The 18,616-nt window shown below is 38.5% G+C and overlaps 1 protein-coding gene across 1 annotated transcript in view; it reads left to right on the forward strand.

Annotated features, from left to right (window-relative positions):
* Positions 1-7,315: 7,315 nt before the first annotated feature.
* The window catches only part of LOC107101454 (spondin-2-like), an 18,176-nt gene continuing 6,875 nt past the window's right edge, over positions 7,316-18,616 (forward strand). The window contains exons 1-3 of the mRNA XM_015400389.1: positions 7,316-7,450; positions 10,356-10,584; positions 13,650-13,870. Of these exons, the coding sequence (XP_015255875.1) occupies positions 10,356-10,584; positions 13,650-13,870 (450 nt within the window). The 5' untranslated portion in view covers positions 7,316-7,450. The remainder of the gene's footprint in view (positions 7,451-10,355; positions 10,585-13,649; positions 13,871-18,616) is intronic.

An 18,616-nucleotide genomic window follows, 5' to 3' on the forward strand; every position in this document is an offset into this window, starting at 1 on the left:
GATGAATTACCTCCTTACAATGTATCTTAGTTTGATTTTATTCATGTTTGTTGAAGCAGGTGTGCATCTATAAATACCTTGATATTGAGGGTCTTGTTATTTTAAACCATTTTCCTTCTGGCTGTATATTTACGATTGTTTCCTTGGGTAAACCTTAACCCTGTTCTTGCATCTGCAGCCTTAACCCTGTAATGCCAAATGTATCATATTTAATACATAGGGTTTCTGAAATGTTTTGCGTCTGACACCTTTTGCATAATTTCATGGTAATAACTTTGCTTAAAATCCTATTGTACACAACCAGATATACCTGATAACAGAGGGCAGAAGACTACACAAAAAATAATCTTGACTTATCGCATAGTAATAAATTATTAATATCGAAAATGTATTTCTGTTTTTTTCTTTTGACATATTTTGTTAAAAGGCCAAATAAGGACTTCAAACCAAAAAAAAGTAATTTTCTCTTTTGTTTTATTCTTGGATCGGGCTTTAAAGAGTTAAACATGTTTTCCTTCTAGTAGTTCCCATTACGTCTGATGCCCGATCCTTCAAAAATAAAAGCTTTCCCTCAGCATCATGGTGCCAGCACCATGTTTCATGAAGACTGTTTAGGGTGAAGGGGGTTTTTAGTTAAACATCACATTTAGACCAGAGAATTTTTAACATATTTATTGCAAACTGCAAATTTATGTTGAATGTTGTAGATTTAGGCTGATTATGCTGCAGCACATGAAGAGAGGTCAGCTGATTTAACATGATCAGTCCAGCCATTGTTGAAAAAGTTGGTTCTAAAGTACAGTGATGGTTTGACCCGACTATAATGGAGTAGTCTCTGTTTTCGTTGAGGCTGGGGGCAGGCTTATTGCACAATCAACTGTTTGTCCACTTCTGAGAAGTGGTATGAGGCCCAGGATGATAGCTGTGTTTTTACTGGACGTGACTCACACTTCAAACACACTTCAGCCAACTGCTTCTTCAACCTGACGTGGTTGAGTTCGTCGTGTCTGTCAGCTTCCATGCTGCGTCACCAGATTTTGTTTTGCTTGTACGTTCAGTCCAGGGGGAGACACTGGGGCCTCAGCAGTTCTGGGAGAACACAGTCAAACCAGTAAAACGTCAGCGCCGGTTCTCACAGCTTCTGAGTCCGTAAATTCAGTTAAGTGCTCCTGTAAAATGGGTCAGTGTGCAGTAAGTTTGGTGAAAAACAAGGCGCCGGTTTCTTCTGCTGGTTTCCAGATGTTTTCCTCTTTGGCGTTTTATTTGTTTAAAAATGTTCAGTATTTTTCAGGACATCTTAAGCAACAACTGAACGATAAAGTTCTACCAAATTCAGTCAAAGACCTTTTCAATGTTTTTTTTTTTTCTTCCCCTCCTAATATTTCTTCCATGTGTTTGAAGCAAATTATTTTCCACCACAAGTTTCAGTTTCCAGATTTTCTCTTTAAGGCTGGCATGAGAAAGTCAACAAAAAATAACATTTTTGAGATTTAACGGGGACAGCTTGATGGACCGGGCTCTGTGTGTGTGTATGTGCTAGTGTACGGCGTGCTTGTGCATACTTGCCAGTGTGATGGATTGGTCTCCAGACAGACAAAGTATCCCACTTAGAGGGATCGTACTACCAACCCAAAGGCTGCGGGATAAATATTTATCTTGGGTTTTATCTGGAATGATTGAATATTATTGCAGGCCATAAATGACTTAGATGCTGCATGCCGTTCAGACTGTACCAGCTTGGTTTTTAATCTTAATATAACCCTAACGTGTTGATTTTGTAACATTATTTCAGCTTTTAATTGGTAATCAATGCTAGGCTGATTGGGGTTGCATGTGTGGGCTGGGATAGAACATTTCCTCTTGCTATGGAGTCTATTTGAAAGCACAGTATTTTCCTGGCTATTGGATTTAACCTGGTTTTCATCATGGTGTTTACACCAGTAACCTGGTGATTCACATCTTTGTTTAAATGATTGGACCTGTATTTAGCTATCTGACCATCTGTGGCTGTTCTTCTGTGATCTGGGCCATGTTGATGCTTAAGAGCATCTTAAACACTGCGAGGCGACGATATTTTTATTTCACCGCATTCAATTTGTTAAAATTAACTGTAGATTAAAAAAAAGAGGAAAAAATAGGGATCTGCACTCTACTTTGTAGCTCATGATCCGTTTAGGAGTAAATTAGTTTCTTCTTGGTCTAGCACCAACTTTCTCCAGATCACTTGATTTTACCAATTTGTTTTTAAAACTTACTTTACCAATTTTCTATTATTTGAAACATAAACCTCATATTCCATCAATGTTCCCAAATATATTTAGGTTCATAAGGTTTAAAGGTATAGTGGAGAATGTTCTTTTTCCAGGTGGATCGTCAAAATAAGTTGTCCTCGTAATTGTCAATCATTCTGGTGATATGTTTACGTAAGGCCGTCCTATGTGCCTGTCCCCATTTTCCCTTATCAGTGGTGAGTCTGACATAGTGGAAAAATTCCAAATCATCTTTTGGAAAGTAAGCTTGTATGAGTGATACAAACGGCAACTTTTAAACAGCCTGCACGAGGAGTAATGGGCTCGTGCATGCGTTTAATAGATGTTCCCTCTCGGTAGCGGGTAAAGGATTGTGCATGTGCATTTTTTTTTTTTTTAAGTGGAGAGGACAGGTCTTTTTTTGTTTGTTTTTTACCACTGTCACACTTCAATATTTATTCACATTACAACCACAGACTTGTGTTTCTTATGGGATTTTATTTAGCAGAAAAACAAAACACTGAGGTTGATTTTGGGGGGTAAAGGAAATGGTTTTCAAAATGAAAAAAAAAAAAAAAATATATGAATTTATAAAACAACAGCTGCCTTCAACCCCTCTCCTCTGATCCCCCTAAATAACATCCATTGCAACCACCTGCCTTCATAGGTAATATAAACCGGTGTTTCCCAACCTTTTTTTACTTGTGTACCTCTTTGGGCATTTTTTTTTATCATGAGTACCCCTCTGTCAAAAGTATTAATGATTGTCCAAAAGTGGAAGATACAATAACTGATTATAAAATAAAAACTATTTTACTTAATCTTTTAATTTGCGCCTTTAATTCTGAGGCATTTTATTCTTTCCATCTCATATAAAAAACAGCATAAATGTGTTGCCTTGATAGTAAGGAATTGAAATAAATACAAAATAAAACAATATTTTAAACTTGATGAAACTGGAGCTCCTCTGAGTAACTTGCTTATAATCACATTTAAACTTAACAGAACAAAAATTATAGACAGACTGACTTGCTTTGTTTTACTTTGTTTTCATCAAGACACCTTGGATGCTTTGATTATCTCCGATAGCTCAGTGTGAAAAACGGCTGATACCAGGATGTTCTCTACATCCAGTCTGTTCCTCTGCTTGGTTTAGATGTGCCACAGCTGCAGCTGCAGTCCGATAAAAACGTGTTTAATTTCTTTTTATTGGATCCTCACAAAAAAAATAAATAAAATAAAAAATCCCAGCCCTATTTAGTTTATTTTACCTAAGAAATAAGCTATTTTCATGTACCCCTTGCAATGCACTTGTGGACCACTAGGGATACGAGTGCCCCAGGTTGGGAATCACTGATTGAAGCAATAAAGTCAATACATTTAGAGTTGAGCTCATTCTGCATTGCGAAGGCTTTAGGGTTTTGTTAACAAACGTCAAAAGTTCCAAGGAGCACAGCAAACTTGTAAACAGCAAATGCTGCAAAATAACAGCAAATGTTATTTTACTCTAGAAGGTTAACATCCTCCTCTAAATCTGAAAGATGAGGGAGCTTGATGCATTTCTAATGCTATTTTTCCCCCTCTGTCTGCTGGAAGCTTTTTTTATGATTAGCTCATGGCTTCCCCTTTTCTGACTTCACTCACCAGAATAAAGCTGATGTGTGCATGTGATTGACCGATGAGGATGAGAGGAAAACTTCCACTTATCATGGAGTTTTTGCGTCAGCCTGCTTGATCTGCTGCTGTATCTGGTGTCCTAATGCTAATCTCTCATGTGTGTTACATTAATTAAAGCCAACGTCATCTCCAGTTTGCAGAAACCAGTATCCTTTTTTTTTTTTTATATCTGCCACTCTGAGCTTAGGTGATTTTGCACAAACCTGACGGATGTAAAAATGTGGTTTTAAACAAATATGAGTCTGCCTGCATGCTAAGCTCATTGTCATTAATCAGCAAGTGGAAGCAAGGGAGTTTTCCTCCACAGCGGGAGAACAGATGACAGAAGGATGCAGAAGCACTGAATGCAAATCAAAAAGATGGATCAAGTCGGAAATGAAGGAAGAAACAGATGGAGAAATGTATCTGTTTAGCTGCCTCCTTTCAACTCTAAGACATACAATCTAAATGGTTACATGATACTCATGGGTCTGCTTTTCCTTCTTCCTCCTCCTCCTCATCAGCTGCTGATTCCTGGATGGTTTACAGGGAAGCCAAATGAGCCAGAAACTGATCAGGGGTCTGGTTGTTTCGTAGTAGCGTGCAAATCACTTAAATAAGCCGGCGTTATGTGTTTTGCTTTCCTATGGCTGGGCATTTTGGTCATTTTTACATTTTCTTATGTTTTTTTTTTGTTAAACAGCATTCATCCTTTGCAGCTGTTCCTCTTTTTTTGTCTTTAGAATTTGATTATGCTGAAAATGTCAGTGCAAAACAGGGATGTACATTTAAATGTAGTTTTATTCATTATGGGGAGGAAGTGACTTTCTTTTAATTTTGTCAGACAGGAGGAAACAAAAAAACCTAACAAGCTGGCACCCTTCTCAGGCATTGGAAAGTCCTCCTTGATGACCGCTCTATGATTTACCTCTGTGACAATTTACTATTTTTGTCAATTTAACTCAAAAACGCTATTTTGGCTTCATTCTAGTTGTAACTTTGTGCTCCGGGCTTTCTTCAATGTTGTGATCAGCAAGGCCATCAATAGCTTAATTTACATTAACGATCCATTTCTGCATATTGTAATTATGAAAATAAATTCACTATAAGGAAGAAAAAAAACGCAACATTTTTATGCCTTGAGGAGGTGTTTTCAGTTCTATCTAAAATATATTTAGCAAAACTGCAAAGGAAATATTATTTTTTTTTATCACGCAAGTCAAGTGATCTGCAGCTGAACCTTCCTGCCTTTAAAAACAGAGATGAAGAACATTATGTCTATGGTAGTTGGAAGCCCATTAGAGCTTTTCATTCAATCCGCAGCTGCCTTGTTTTCGAGTTATAGCGAAAACAAAAGTATTCAAGTGCAGTTAGTTATTTAATGGAAATATAGCATTTATCAAAGTTAGCTTTTTCAAATTTGAAAATCTCCTGTGGCAGGTCCTGTAGGAGGCTGTAAACCAGTTGTTAAAGACATCTTTTGCATTGAAACGTCACTTCAAGCTAACCATTAAATTGAATTCTATGTTTATTCTACATTAAAAAACAAGAAAGACAGTCTGCCCATATATTGTGTTCCAATGAAGAAAACAATACATTTTCTGTTTTAAGAATAATGGGTTTTGCCTCTGCATCATCATCTATATTTGGTCATGGTTTTGTTTAAGAGGCGAGTAAATCCAAATCTTTTTCAGGTCAGAAAAAGGCCTAATGTAGATTCATACTTTTAAGGTTTCAAAAATCTTGTTTTTGTAAGCTAGGAGTGCAGGGGGGTCAGTTGGTACCGGGTGCATGCTGCAGCCTTCCAGTTCATAATATTGCACATTTTACTGTTCTTGCTCATCATAAACTTGCAATCAAGGCCAAAGATTCAAGGTACAATTTACGGGGCAGACTGGTTCAGTCTCTGCATCTTTACAAAAATTAATATCTTTAACCTTTCAATCATTTTATGCCAGGGTTATTGTGTATAAGGAGTAGCAAGCTGGCCATAGATAAGGTCCTTCAGCATTTTAAGAAAGTGCAGAAAACTATAAACAACCTTTAAATTAGCTTGAAAAAGTTCAGTCTAGGCAACTGGAGGTGAAGTTTGCCTAGACTGACCTTTTTCAAGCTTGACCATAACCTGGATGACTGAGAATCTTCACAGATATCCTTAAAATTAATTATCTCTGATTTCTGACACCTGTTAAAGTTTATTATTCCTGTTGTTGGTGGTTTATCTTCTATATGCTACCAACAGATGAAGAAATTAGGCCAATTTTACTACAGAATAAACATTTAAAACCACCTCCAGACTTGTATTTGTGCTTTTCTTACTTATAAATTAAAGCCAACCGAGGATGGCAATCTTCAGCCTACAGGAAAAAAAAATAAATTAAACCGTCCTGACAATCGCACCGCTGTGCTGCCCACTTCCCTTCATGATCAAAATTAATTAATTGGTTCATAGCACCCCTTCCATTTTCTGACAATTATCTGTTAAGTTTAGTCAAATAAACAATTAAGGAGTGATTAAAACCAAGCAAAGGAAATCAGAGTTCTCTAATTGTCTGAGAAGAGATCAGAGAGCAGTTATCCTTTTTACACATTCCTGATTAAAATGTTAATGCTTTCAGATGGCTTTTAATTCCACATATTGTGCAAATAATGGTTCAAATGGTACAAATAATTAAGAGTAAGATGGATACAGTGTGTTGGCATAAAGATCACTTTTTTGTTCCTTTAGAGCCATCAGAGAAATGACACAATAGAAATATAAAATCCAGCTCCCCAAATCTGAAAGCTTTGTTACTCCAACATTTCAACATGTTCTCATAACAGAAACCTCCCTGCTAGTCCATGTGGGTTCCAGAAGAGAGAAGAGAGAGATGACCAATCGTTCTCTTCTTTTTTTTCTGTCAGACACAGTTTTACACCCTCTAACTTGGGGAAATCAAGTTCCTCTGTTTAGACCACAGCTGGCTCTGTGGGGAGATGGGGATGCTTATAATGGAGGGTTTAAAAAAATGCAAGCTTTTGATTCCTTTCTTTTTTTTTTTAAATCAACATGAAATTATCTGCAGAAATCAAAGCCAGTGATTTGTCCAGACTCGTATTTGTCAGACAGGGTGCACATCTGTCTGAGGAGCCTTTTTCCTCATTATTTCATCCATTTCTTACCTGCATTTTCTTTTTAGCAACTCTACAATGAAAATACCCAATGCTGCTGTGCTTGTTGTTAAGGCTGAGTTGGATGTTGATGGTGTTTTGGAAATGGAGGCTGCTGCAAGATAGAGGGAGAGAAGAGCGAGGACCGTTAACTGCCTTTCCATACTGGGAGAGGTGGGGGAGGAGAAAGGGAGGGAGAGGAGGGTAACATGAGGAGATACAATAAGGGAGAGAGAGAGAGAAGGTAGGAGGAGAGAAATCTGGAAAGAGATAAAGGGAGTCCACAGAGGGGAAAAAGACTGATGAGGTCGTGCCAGTTACAGTAGAGAGGAAAGAGAGCAGAGCTGAATCCTCCCTGTAATTGAGCCGCTGCTTCTCCGACTGATCCAACGCAGGTAGGGAACACACACGCTGCACCCTTCATCCATCCACCACACAGCAGGCCTGCAAGACTCTGCCTCTTATGGCCCAGAGGGGTCCAGAAAGTTTGTCTTTGATCATCTGAAAGAAAAGGGGAAAAAAACGTGTAAAGGTAGAAAAGCTTTTAATAATTGGATACTTAATATTTGTATAAATATATAAACAAGTTAAATCTAGCCTATTGTTTTTGCATGTCTTCATCATTTTACCTCATACCTGGCTTTTCTATGCTTTTGTTTTGATTTGCAGTTACATTTAAAACAACCAAAAAGTGACAAATATATAAAAGTATACATTATTTCCTTATACATTTGTAATGCATAACTATTATTTCAGTTAAAAGCATAAAAAAGTTACCCATCTCTGTTTAACTTGTAATTTTAGCGATAAGTCGTTTAAACGTCCACCTTTTTCTCTGTTTGTCAGCAGTGTATCTAAAATCTTTTATAGCAGCTATGTTGCACTCCATCTGGCTTTCTGCCATTCTTACCTCCTGTTGTGTTCCCCACCTGTCTAAGCATCCATCTCTCTCCATCTAGGCATTGATATCACCTCCAAAAATCTGCGCATTGATCAGGCATGCATGAAAAAGCGTAATTCAACACAGATGGATGCATCTTTTTTTTCAGTCTGAACAAACTCCTGAATCTGCTATTGTTGCCCAATAAAAGATTTTTAAGGAGAGAGAGCAAAAAAGAGCAAATTACCTCCCCTGGCGGCTCCTTGTTAAAAACCTGTGTGTAGACCTGAATGCTCAAATTTATGAGCTACAGTCCAATGTTTGAATTATCGCTGCATGAAGCTGCTCTAACAGCTTAGGGAAGGTGCCTGGAGGATTTTATTACAACTTTTGTCTTACAGGATAAAAAAAAATCCCCCCCTGTGTGAGTCCGTGCTGACTGATGAGATTAGGCCTGGGCTACAGGTGCAAGTGTGTATTTTTGCACACGTCAGACTCACAGTACCAGCTGTTATGGTCGATGCATCTGCAGCTTATTCTTTTTAAGAACTGTCAGGTAGTAGAAGAGTGTTTCAGTCTCGGGGTAATGAGTTCAGAAGGAAGGTCAAAGGGTTTGCTAAACCAAAATAGTATAGAAGAGATAAGAAAAACAGATCAGATATCAGGTACCAGGTAGATCTTTGCAGAAAAGAGTCAGGGTAGGGACTTTTTCTGCAGTAGAGAGACCCGATGGCAGAGTTTAAAATAAGAAATTTAGCTGATAAACTGCATATAGAAGTTAGTCCAGATACTCTGCGTTCATATGTTGGTAAATATGATGTCAGAGCTGCCAAATCAAAGCTGGGCTGTTTGTTTCTGTACTGCATGTATTTTTATGGATGGCAGTTAAACTGTGACTTAATCTGCATTCAGGCGGGAGCTGATCAAACGCGCCGTGATATACAAGGCTGCGGTCAGAAAAAGTGTCAGAGTTGGACATTTAGAGTTATGTTGGCAGAGTAATTCAATCTTACCTCTGGAAATAGACTTCAGGGACAATATGCAGTAAGACATGGGTGTTATGTGTGTCCATATTGTGTGTGTGTGTGTGTGTGTGTGTGTGTGTGTGTGTGTGTTAACCTAGCTAAATTTAACTGTCTGCATTCTGCAGCTGCTTGGAGTTTTAGTTATACTATAGAAACATACTACAATGGCACTCTGTTTTTTCTGAAACATATCAGTATAAACAAAACAATTCTGCTCTTGACTTTAAAGTTTAAACCCAGTTTTAAGTCATTAAAAAAATTAGTCACGTGAGTTTTAAAGAGCTTTTTTTATATTTTCATTTTGAATTCCATTAAGCCAAAATTATTTTTATGTAAAAAGTGAAGAAACAAAGATAAATACTGGGCATCTCCACCTGTGTATATTCAGCTGCTCTTTGAAGGCCTTAGAGGTTGGTCAGAGCTTTAAAAAAAAACAAAAAAGTTCAATAGGGCAAAGGTTCACAGCAGACAGATCAGTTATAACATTGAGAGGAGCAGCTGCACACCTATTAAGACACAGATCTACACCTAGACTGAGGTTGGGGTGCATTAATCCGAGAAACAGCCAAGAGATTTACGGTAACTTTGCAGGAGATCCGGAGAAAATTACTATTTTTTTTGAGTGCAAATTTTACATTAATGCAGGAGCTGCATAAATAAAACCATTCTCATTATGTTTGTAACAAGCCATATAAGATCTACAGCAAACATGCAAAGGCGTTCTGCTCAGAACTGACAGAAACTGACAGTTTTGGGCTTTAATACAGTGGTGTGTTAACCTAGAGCCATTATCCAACAATAATGTTAAGGATAGGCTGTGAGAAATTATAAAACTTTTTTCCCTTCATGTCTACCATTAAAATATGTAAAAGATGAAAAGTGCAGCGATGACTGTGCACGTGACCTCCTCCTCCACGGTCTGCCTCTAAAAGAGTGTGAATCTGACTCAGCTGCAGGTCAGTGGATGGTCAGTCGGTGAGGTCAGACAGCCTCACGCATGTCATACATGCTGTTTTATTTCAGGGCGGCTCCTGCAGCACACATAGCCGCCGAAAATTAACTGTTGTCGCGTAGCCAAAGGCTGGCTCGGGATCAACACACCCAGAGATTCAAAGCTGAAGGGTCAGGAGGTTCAATAAGCTTTGTTCTCAGATGAAATTTATGTGTTGTGATAGAAGGGCAGGGAAGTGGAATTTTCCTCTTCTTTTATTTTCCAGGATTACATAGGGTTTGGCTTCCTAAATGTTCAGTCTACAAGTTATCTTCTTTTATTATGTGATCTGAAAAAGTTTTTGATTTCCAGAAATTAAATTAAACCCCCTGTCAGCTTGTGTTAAGGAATCTTGATAGTTTCCACCATGCATGAAGAATAATTCAGTTTTTGATCCCTTTCAGATGATGTCTTCAGAGCACCTGGCCTGTGGTTGGCTGCAGAAGCTGCTCGTCGTGCTTGTGAAGCTTTGTTTCGCGTTTGCTGGGCCTCAGCGACCTCTCAACGGGACGGGCTGCACGGCCAGGGGTCCTGCTTCCTACATCTTGGTCTTTACAGGTCACTGGAACCCGCAGTCTTTTCCAAAGCAGTATCCCCTGTTCCGTCCCCCAGCACAGTGGTCCAAACTAGTAGGTGAGAAAATTATGCCGTTTTGGAGGAAATACAATTTTTTCATCATATTCAACACTGATAAAATACATTTAGTACCACAAGGTAAAAGAAAAAACAAAAAAAACTAAATGCTACCAGATGGAGTTTCTCTTTTTTTCTCCACCTGATGACAGATGAAACTCCAATTTATCCATGTTTCCTCGACTCAGTCCCACCATCCTGCTCTACATTCCTGCTGGTTTACCAAACAGTTTTGGCGGTAAACAGAGTAGATGTTATAGGTCTGGGGGAGGTGGGTGATGAAGGTTAAGGCGTGGTGCGTCAGACCGCTTATACCTCAAAGCCAAACCACCGCTCCATATCCCCCAACCTATCCTCCTTCAGACTATCTTCTTTTTCTCCTCATTACAGGGCTAAATTGCTTTTTAAATTTTTAAAGCATTTTGTGATATTAAAAAAAATAAAATGGCATGGATTATGATAAATCCTTTTCAAAAAAATAACCTTCAAATAGTCATATTATGCACTGTAGGGAAAATGAAAGGAAAGAACTCAGTAATACTGGAGGAAAGATTAAGAAAAAGGTTGTTTATGGAGGATTTAACTGCAGGCAAAATCAGAGTTACATTTAAGACTAATAAAAATTACACAATAGACATGAAAACACAAGTGAGATCATGTATCTTTGTTTTATTCTATTTTTATATATATATATATTTTATTTTTATATCATGTGTCTATAAAAACCAGCTGAGTGAAAGAGGAGACAGGCGTATAAATGTTTTTGGAAGATGATTGGCTGAACAGGTGAGTCTAATTAACTAAATATGCTGCAGCTGTCAGAGGAAAGAGGAAACGTGGACAGAGATCAAGGGAAAGAACAAGGCTAAACACACCACGACTTGAGCCAAACTTTGAGTAAAGCAATGATGGAAGAGACCAACTAAACAAGGAAGTAAACACAAAACATAAGAACTCAATGAAATGTACAAACTTGAAAAGCAACATGACTAACAGCATTTAACACTCAGCCTTCCAGCAGGACGATGACCCCAAACCTCAAACTGTGTGTTTATGTGTTAAAATGGCCCAGTCAAAGTGTTCACCTATAGCCAAACCCAAAGTCATCCCACATTTCCCCCTTTTTGTTTGTTTAAAAAAAGTTAAAACCAATATTTCGTTTACAGTCGACGTTTGCAAACATGTTCTGCTTATAGTTCTACCAAAATGTGCAGAATGATTTTGCAGGATCCTGAGCAATATTTTCTTAAATTAGACAAAAACAAAATCTTCCTAGACTTCATAAAGAATACTAAAGTTTTGTTTGTGTTTAATTAACCACATTTATATTCGTGTTTGTGTTTAATGATAGAAAAGAAAGAAAACCTTTACTAATCTTAAAAAAACTATTATAATACCATGCTTTGTTTTTTGTTTTTCAATAAAAACATTTCTAATGATTTAATCATTAAAATTAGACTTTGATAAAGAAACATATTTTGGAGCGATATACAAAAAATTATACACAGCCTACAAATAAAACTTACATTAGTTGTAATTTTTTTTGTGCTTGCACAATTTTAGGATAAATATTTTAAATGAAACCACCTCAGGTGAAATTTTTATTTGTCTAAAGTAAAGAAAAGACACTTTTAAAGCAAAATTACTAATTTCCTGCTTTGCCCCAAAAATACTATAGGTTATTTGCAAGCACAATTAGAAGAAAAACTAATTTATTATGTTTTTTTTAAAATAAGAAATATCATAACTCTTTATGACTGCTGTCCTCTTGCTAACATATTGAGTGGGTGCTGAAAAAAATTATAAAAAAGGTCAAAGACGTTTCAGAGAGTCTGGAGATCTGTGGTCTAATGTATAAAATAAAACAGATTATTATTCTTTCTTGCGATGTGACAGTTTTTACAAGGTTAAAAGGAATCATTTTTGCAAATTGTTATTATTGAGGACATGGTGGCAACGATGTCTGGTTTCCAGGTGTGCCACGAGCAGAGTGCCCTACTTATTCCCAACAGAGACAGGCACCAGCAGTTCTGACACACTCATAATTATTTCCACGGGCATGGAAAGGGATGGTCTTTGTCACCAGGGAAGAAAAACACAAGGGCCTCAGTGGGCAGACATGAAAATACAGGGAACAAAAAAAAAAAGGGTACACGTCAGTGAGGGGCATAGGGCCGAGGACACTGAGGGACTGGACTTTGTCATGAATAAAAAATACTCAAGCAATTTAGGAAGGGCTGTCTTTGAAGTTTTGGTGGGGCTTAAGTGTTATGCATTATCAAATTTCAGGGTTTTGCTGCTAGTTAGGATGGAAATGCAATTAAGTCCTCTAGTAATAGGGATATGCGGAGAAAGAAGATAGTGTGTGAAGTGTGCTGGGCAGCCTGTGCAGCTAAGTGTGCTCTCATGCATGTGTCAAGACTATTTAAGGTTCAAATCATGACTCTGTGAGTCTGTGTGTGTTTGTCTATGCAGCTCTGAAAAGTGAGGTAAGGCAGAACCATCAGAGCATTTGTCAGCGTGTTTCTGGCTAACCTTACTCTGCCCTTACAACCACGGGCCCAGGTCAGTGGCTTTGTGGGTCTACAGAACCAGTTGTGTAAAAACTAAAGCGGGGCTCTTGATTTTAAACAGATTTCTGAGATAGGCAGAACGATATAAAAAAAAAGTGAGGAGAAAGCCCGCTGGCCCAGACTGCACAAAAAGCATCATTAAAGGTTTTCAGAATTGTTAAAATAAATTGTTTTCCACCCCCTGTCTGCCAAGTCTGGGATCCTGACCTACATCCTGGCAGCTCCAGCCCGTGTTGTGGTTTCCGCAGCAATAGATGGAGAATAAAACCTTGCCATAACGCGTACATATGAGCAGTTCCTTCAGAATTATCAGTTTAAGTGCAGGAAGTAGGTGGTAGCCGTAGAAATCCACTCAGGCCCTGCGGTGGAAATGATCTCATCATCTGGCTCGGGACTCTGCGGAGCTTCATTGACACTCACAACCAGTCAAGTGAGCATCCGTCTTACTTCCCTCGTCTCATATTTCTTCTATTTCTTTTTCTCTCTCAATAGCGGTGAGCCACAATCACCACTTTAGGCTCTGGGAGGAGGGCTCCCCTGCCAGTCCAGGAGTGCAGAGCTTCGCTGAAGTCGGGGTGACGGTGGAGCTGATGAAAGCAGCCAAGGAGGCCAGGAAGAAGCGCGCTGCGGGAGCCATGCACCGGACTGCTGGCATTCCCAACGGGATTGGTCACAGCTCCACGGAGATGCTCATGGTGCCTCGCAACCCACTGGTAGGAGACAACAAACCTTAAAAAAAGCACAATTATACTCCGTCGCTTTGACCAGGGACAATTACCCCATGCATCTGACCAACCAAGTCATTTTTATTCTGATTTCCACTACACCCAGTCAGACTTTGTTTAGACCAAGTGCTTGAGCTCAGTAGCCACAAACGCCCACATCCATCCTGCACGGTTTGCTCTCTGTCTGAACTGGGGCAGAAGGAGGGGCCCATCTGTCTAAGGTAAATATGGAGGCAGCAGCCAGTTACCTCAACATAAAGACTGCGGAGACACAGAACCAGCTACAATTTTCCTGTCTGAGGAAAAAGAAAATTGAGCCACCAGGGATTTTGCTGATTAGCCAGTTAAACTTTGAGCTAACTAGTTTAAAGAACGTAAAAGCTAAGACGAAGCCTGTCATTATCATCAACCCGAATATAAATCATGCATTCACTGTGATAGCCGCAAAAGGTCAGTTTGACAGGCCAAGAACAGGCTGGATTCCTGCCAGGCGTGTCAAATTAAAAAATCCCTAATATTGAACCTGTCTGACAACAGGAAGTAGGCCAAAATACATTAAAAGAAACACATCATGTCTTTATGTGAAGAAATCCAGTAACAGATGAGAAACAAAGTCCTTCATATTTATTATTATTTGGCATCATGTTATAGTTTACTGGATTCCAATAAACCACAGCAAGTCATTGTTTATTAAAGAAGAAAACATGGAACAGAGATGGACCATTCCAGAATAGGTGAGCCCTCCAACATAATGTCAGGAGCACATCGATTATTCATCAAACAGTCAACAGTTTAAAGCTCAACAGGCCCCACTTATGTTAGTTATAGTCAGTGTTCATGATTCAATAAAGGAAAAGAGACGAGGCTAAAGAGGATAGTGAAACCTGTTGGTGCTGTTGTAATGGCCGACGGCTTCGATGCTTCATGATCAGGACAACTAGCAATGATTGACAGAACTAATTCTGATTTCTGGGGAAAATCTGACCCAATTGTAAGACCATGAACTAAAACTCAGCCTCACCTGTTTATGCTGCAAATACAACAATCTGATGCAAACCAGTTCTACCCTAAATGACACAAAACAAATAAAGTGGAGGTTCTGGAGAGACTTAGACAGAGTCTGGACCTAAACACAGTTCAGATGCTGTGATTAACCTGAAAAAGCTGTTCATACCTAACAAAGCATCAATGCTGCTGAAGAAAAAAAATATTCTGCAGAGAAGAAATTTCCAAATTTATTCCCACCAAAGATTTGAAAAAAATAAATAAATAAATATTTAACTTAATTGATTACACATTGGAGAAATGTACCTCTGCATTTAACCCATCCCCTTGAGGGGCAGTGGGTTGCCATGGTGGGGCGCCCAGGGGTTAAGGGTCTTGCTCAGAGAGCCATAGAGGCTCTTTACCCTAAAAACTAGGCCGCTACTCCCCCAGGCAGATACGTTTCAGGCAAGGGTCGTTAGAATAGCCGTTTTTCCCTAATTAAAAGAAAAATCTGTGTTTTGCATCTGTCATCTTACTTTTTATTAGAGTTGACATGATCTGAAAGACTGAAGCGGGTCAAAAGAGTAAAAACAGAAGAGATCTATTAAGGTGGTGATACCTCTTGATCTAATAGTTGTCTGAATTTTGTATTAATACGAAATTCTAATAATTCACAATTGTTTAATTCCTTTAACAGCTCAGAGGGTTCTCCTTTGGTCATCGTCTCTGCAAACCTTCGTTTATGTAGAGAGTGAGTCAAAAAAACGAGATTATCACTAATAATTTGTTGCTTTGGATGATTTAATTCTTTTGACAAGCGAACTCCATCCCACTCACTAAGGGTTTTACACATGGGATGAGTTTCTTGGATACAGAGCTTCTTTTGTCCAAACAGAACATTTTTGTTTTGAACAACAAACTTAATGTTTGGTCTGCCGATGACACACCATTCCAACAATCCTCCATCCTCTCTATGTGATCTTTAATAATCTGCAGCTGAGTTTATTCATGTTCATCCATTGTGATGTCTGTGCAGGGAACAAGCTGCAGATGGGCAGTGCCATTCTTCTCAAACAGCCTTTTCCCTGCAGCATCATGAGCATCATCACTGCTGAGTTGCTCTGATGGTGGCCTCTTAAACATTAATGCGAGCCAACATTTAGATGATTAAATGTTGCTTCAAACCAGGCATTGGTTTCACTATAACTATGTTAATTTTCTGCCATCTTCATTCTCCAATGCTTGATCAGAACACATCCTAGTTCTTGTGTTTTGAATTAGGTTTTAAAGGCTTGTGTGCTGGATGCAAATATGAAAAGATACAACGGAGATGAGCTGATGCAGTCTGGTGAGATGATTGCTGTGTCATTCAGCCAGCGAAATATTTCAAAGCTCGTTGATTTTAATAAACGTAAACGATTTCGCAGTTGTTCCCAGAATCTGATTGAACATGAGGAGCTCTTTCAGATTGTTGGCTACATATTCCCTTCCTCTATGGTTTTACTCTGGAAGATCTTTGCTCATATTACTCAGTTTGGTTTAACTTTGAAAAAAAAAAAAGAAAGACAGGGAACATTTTATGTGTGTGGATCTTTTATAATCATATCCAGTTTAACCCATGGTAGGGATTTATCCTAAAATGAACCTGGGTCTGATTAATGCTATTAGGTTATGAAGCAGAGAGCTTGGTTGAGCTAAATGTTTCCTTTTTTCTTAGTTTACTTCAGTTCATTTCCTTCTTGTTGTTTGCATGGTAATTCACATCAAATGTCAGGTGGTGAGTCTGACATAGTGGTAAAATTGCAAATCTTCTTTTGGAAAATAAGCTTGTATTTTAAACTTTTTTTTTTCAAATTCGTGAAGATCCTTCACTATACCTTTAAGAAAAAAAAAAATGTTATTAAACCAAACAGTAGAATTTATCTCAAATATTCACCCAGTTCACCACAACAAGAACCAGAACAAGAACTACTTCTAAATGCAGGTATCAACATTAGAAAAGTTCAGCTTTACCATTCTTAGCTGCCCAGCCAAAGCCTGACTTGAATTTTAAAAAGATAAAGATTTTAATATTTACTGTAACAACCCTAAAAACATGGCACTTTTCACTCGGGTTAAGTTGAGTCGATCATGTCTGCTTGTGACTTCGGTTAAAAAGTTTAAATAACCCCTTTGACCCTTTCATTTGCAGCTTATCCTCTTGTTTTCTAGGTACATTATATCTGTGGCCGTCTGTTTTTAGATCAGACAAGCAAAGCAAAGCCCAAACGATTGAATGCGTTGTGTTTAACCTGCTTTAATGACGTGATACGGCTAATATCTTAATCTGTAAGCATGCCCGTCTGTCTGTTTTATTCTGATGCGCTCTCATTTATAAATGCTTTCTCATTCCTTTGAACACAGCAATGGTTTATACGACATCCCCCAGGAATCCCAAACACATGACTTCTGTCATCGTATATCCAGCTATTGTTTAATGTGTAGCTCCAAACAGATGGAGAGACAGAATGTGAGCCATTTTAAGCTCCCAGAGCGGGAGAAGCTTAGCATGCAGCTTCTCCTGGTTGTATGCTTTCTACTGGATGCCTTCTGGTGTTTGGGAACAATTTCTATGATGGAGACAAAGTGGCACAAATCATTGAGGGTTGAAGATTTGTCTTAACCAGAGAAACCTTTGTGTCTCTGTAATACAAGAGGAAAACCCACAATGGCACCCTTCAGATTGGATCTGGTGTTGTTCAGGCAAATACAAAAAGCAGAAGTGGTAAAGCAGTTTAAAGAATACAAATAAGGAAATAAAAGAAGAAGCCACATGGATTCCTCTGGTGTAGTCTTCACATGGAAAGGCGTACGTCTCCCTGGATAATCTTAATCCTTTGTCTCAGACCTGCTGGTTTAAGTTCTGTGTTCAGTTCAGCTCCATCATTCATTTATAACCCACTAGAAAGCCAGTTTTAAGATTGACAAGCTGAACCCAAATCTTTTTGTTCATAAGTACAAAGTTTTTTAAATGTGCTGGGTTTTTTTTTTGAACTTCTGCCACCACAAGTGTGTTTTGACCCTCCATCCACTCTCTGAGATGAGATCATCGTTTCTCAGGAAACATACATCATACAGGAGACAGACTGGGTGCACGTGCACGCATGCCGGCTGTGTTTTATAGGCTCAAAAATCCCTGCATTGACTCTCGTGTGTGATGTCACTCCTATTGCATTTATAGCGCTGGCCGATGTTACTGTGATCTCTGTGATTTCATTCATTCTGAACTCATCTCACTTTTCCCAGCAGAAGGATTTAACCAGTTGCACAGCTCAGACTCAGACTAGACTTACTGTTCAAAATGTTTTTTAAAAAGCAATTGTTTGCTTTAAAGTTTACGGCTACATCTCAAAAATATTAAGCGTTGCTGTTTGACATACAATGAATTGTATTCTTTGGCACCCGTTGTTCAGGATTAAGTTAGAGCTTACTGTAAATGCCTAACATGCATGACAGCCTTAACTACAGTTCAGATTTCTAAAGTGGGGTTTTATTGGGGGATTATAATTATTCACTATCTCACCCTCAAAACCCCCCCTACAAAAATCGGCCAAAATGGAAATGGAAATTTGTGCCAGGTTGGGTCTGGAAATGTTTGGTCAATAATTGTCGGAGCCTATTAAGAATTAGATTAATTAATTAATTTTCTAAATTATTGATGTTAAAGATCTAAGGTTGTGGGAATGGTAGAGCTATTTTTTATTTGTT

This window comes from Cyprinodon variegatus, unplaced genomic scaffold (assembly GCF_000732505.1).
Source record: "Cyprinodon variegatus isolate N-32 unplaced genomic scaffold, C_variegatus-1.0 Scaffold31, whole genome shotgun sequence".
Taxonomy (NCBI): Eukaryota; Metazoa; Chordata; class Actinopteri; order Cyprinodontiformes; family Cyprinodontidae; genus Cyprinodon; species Cyprinodon variegatus.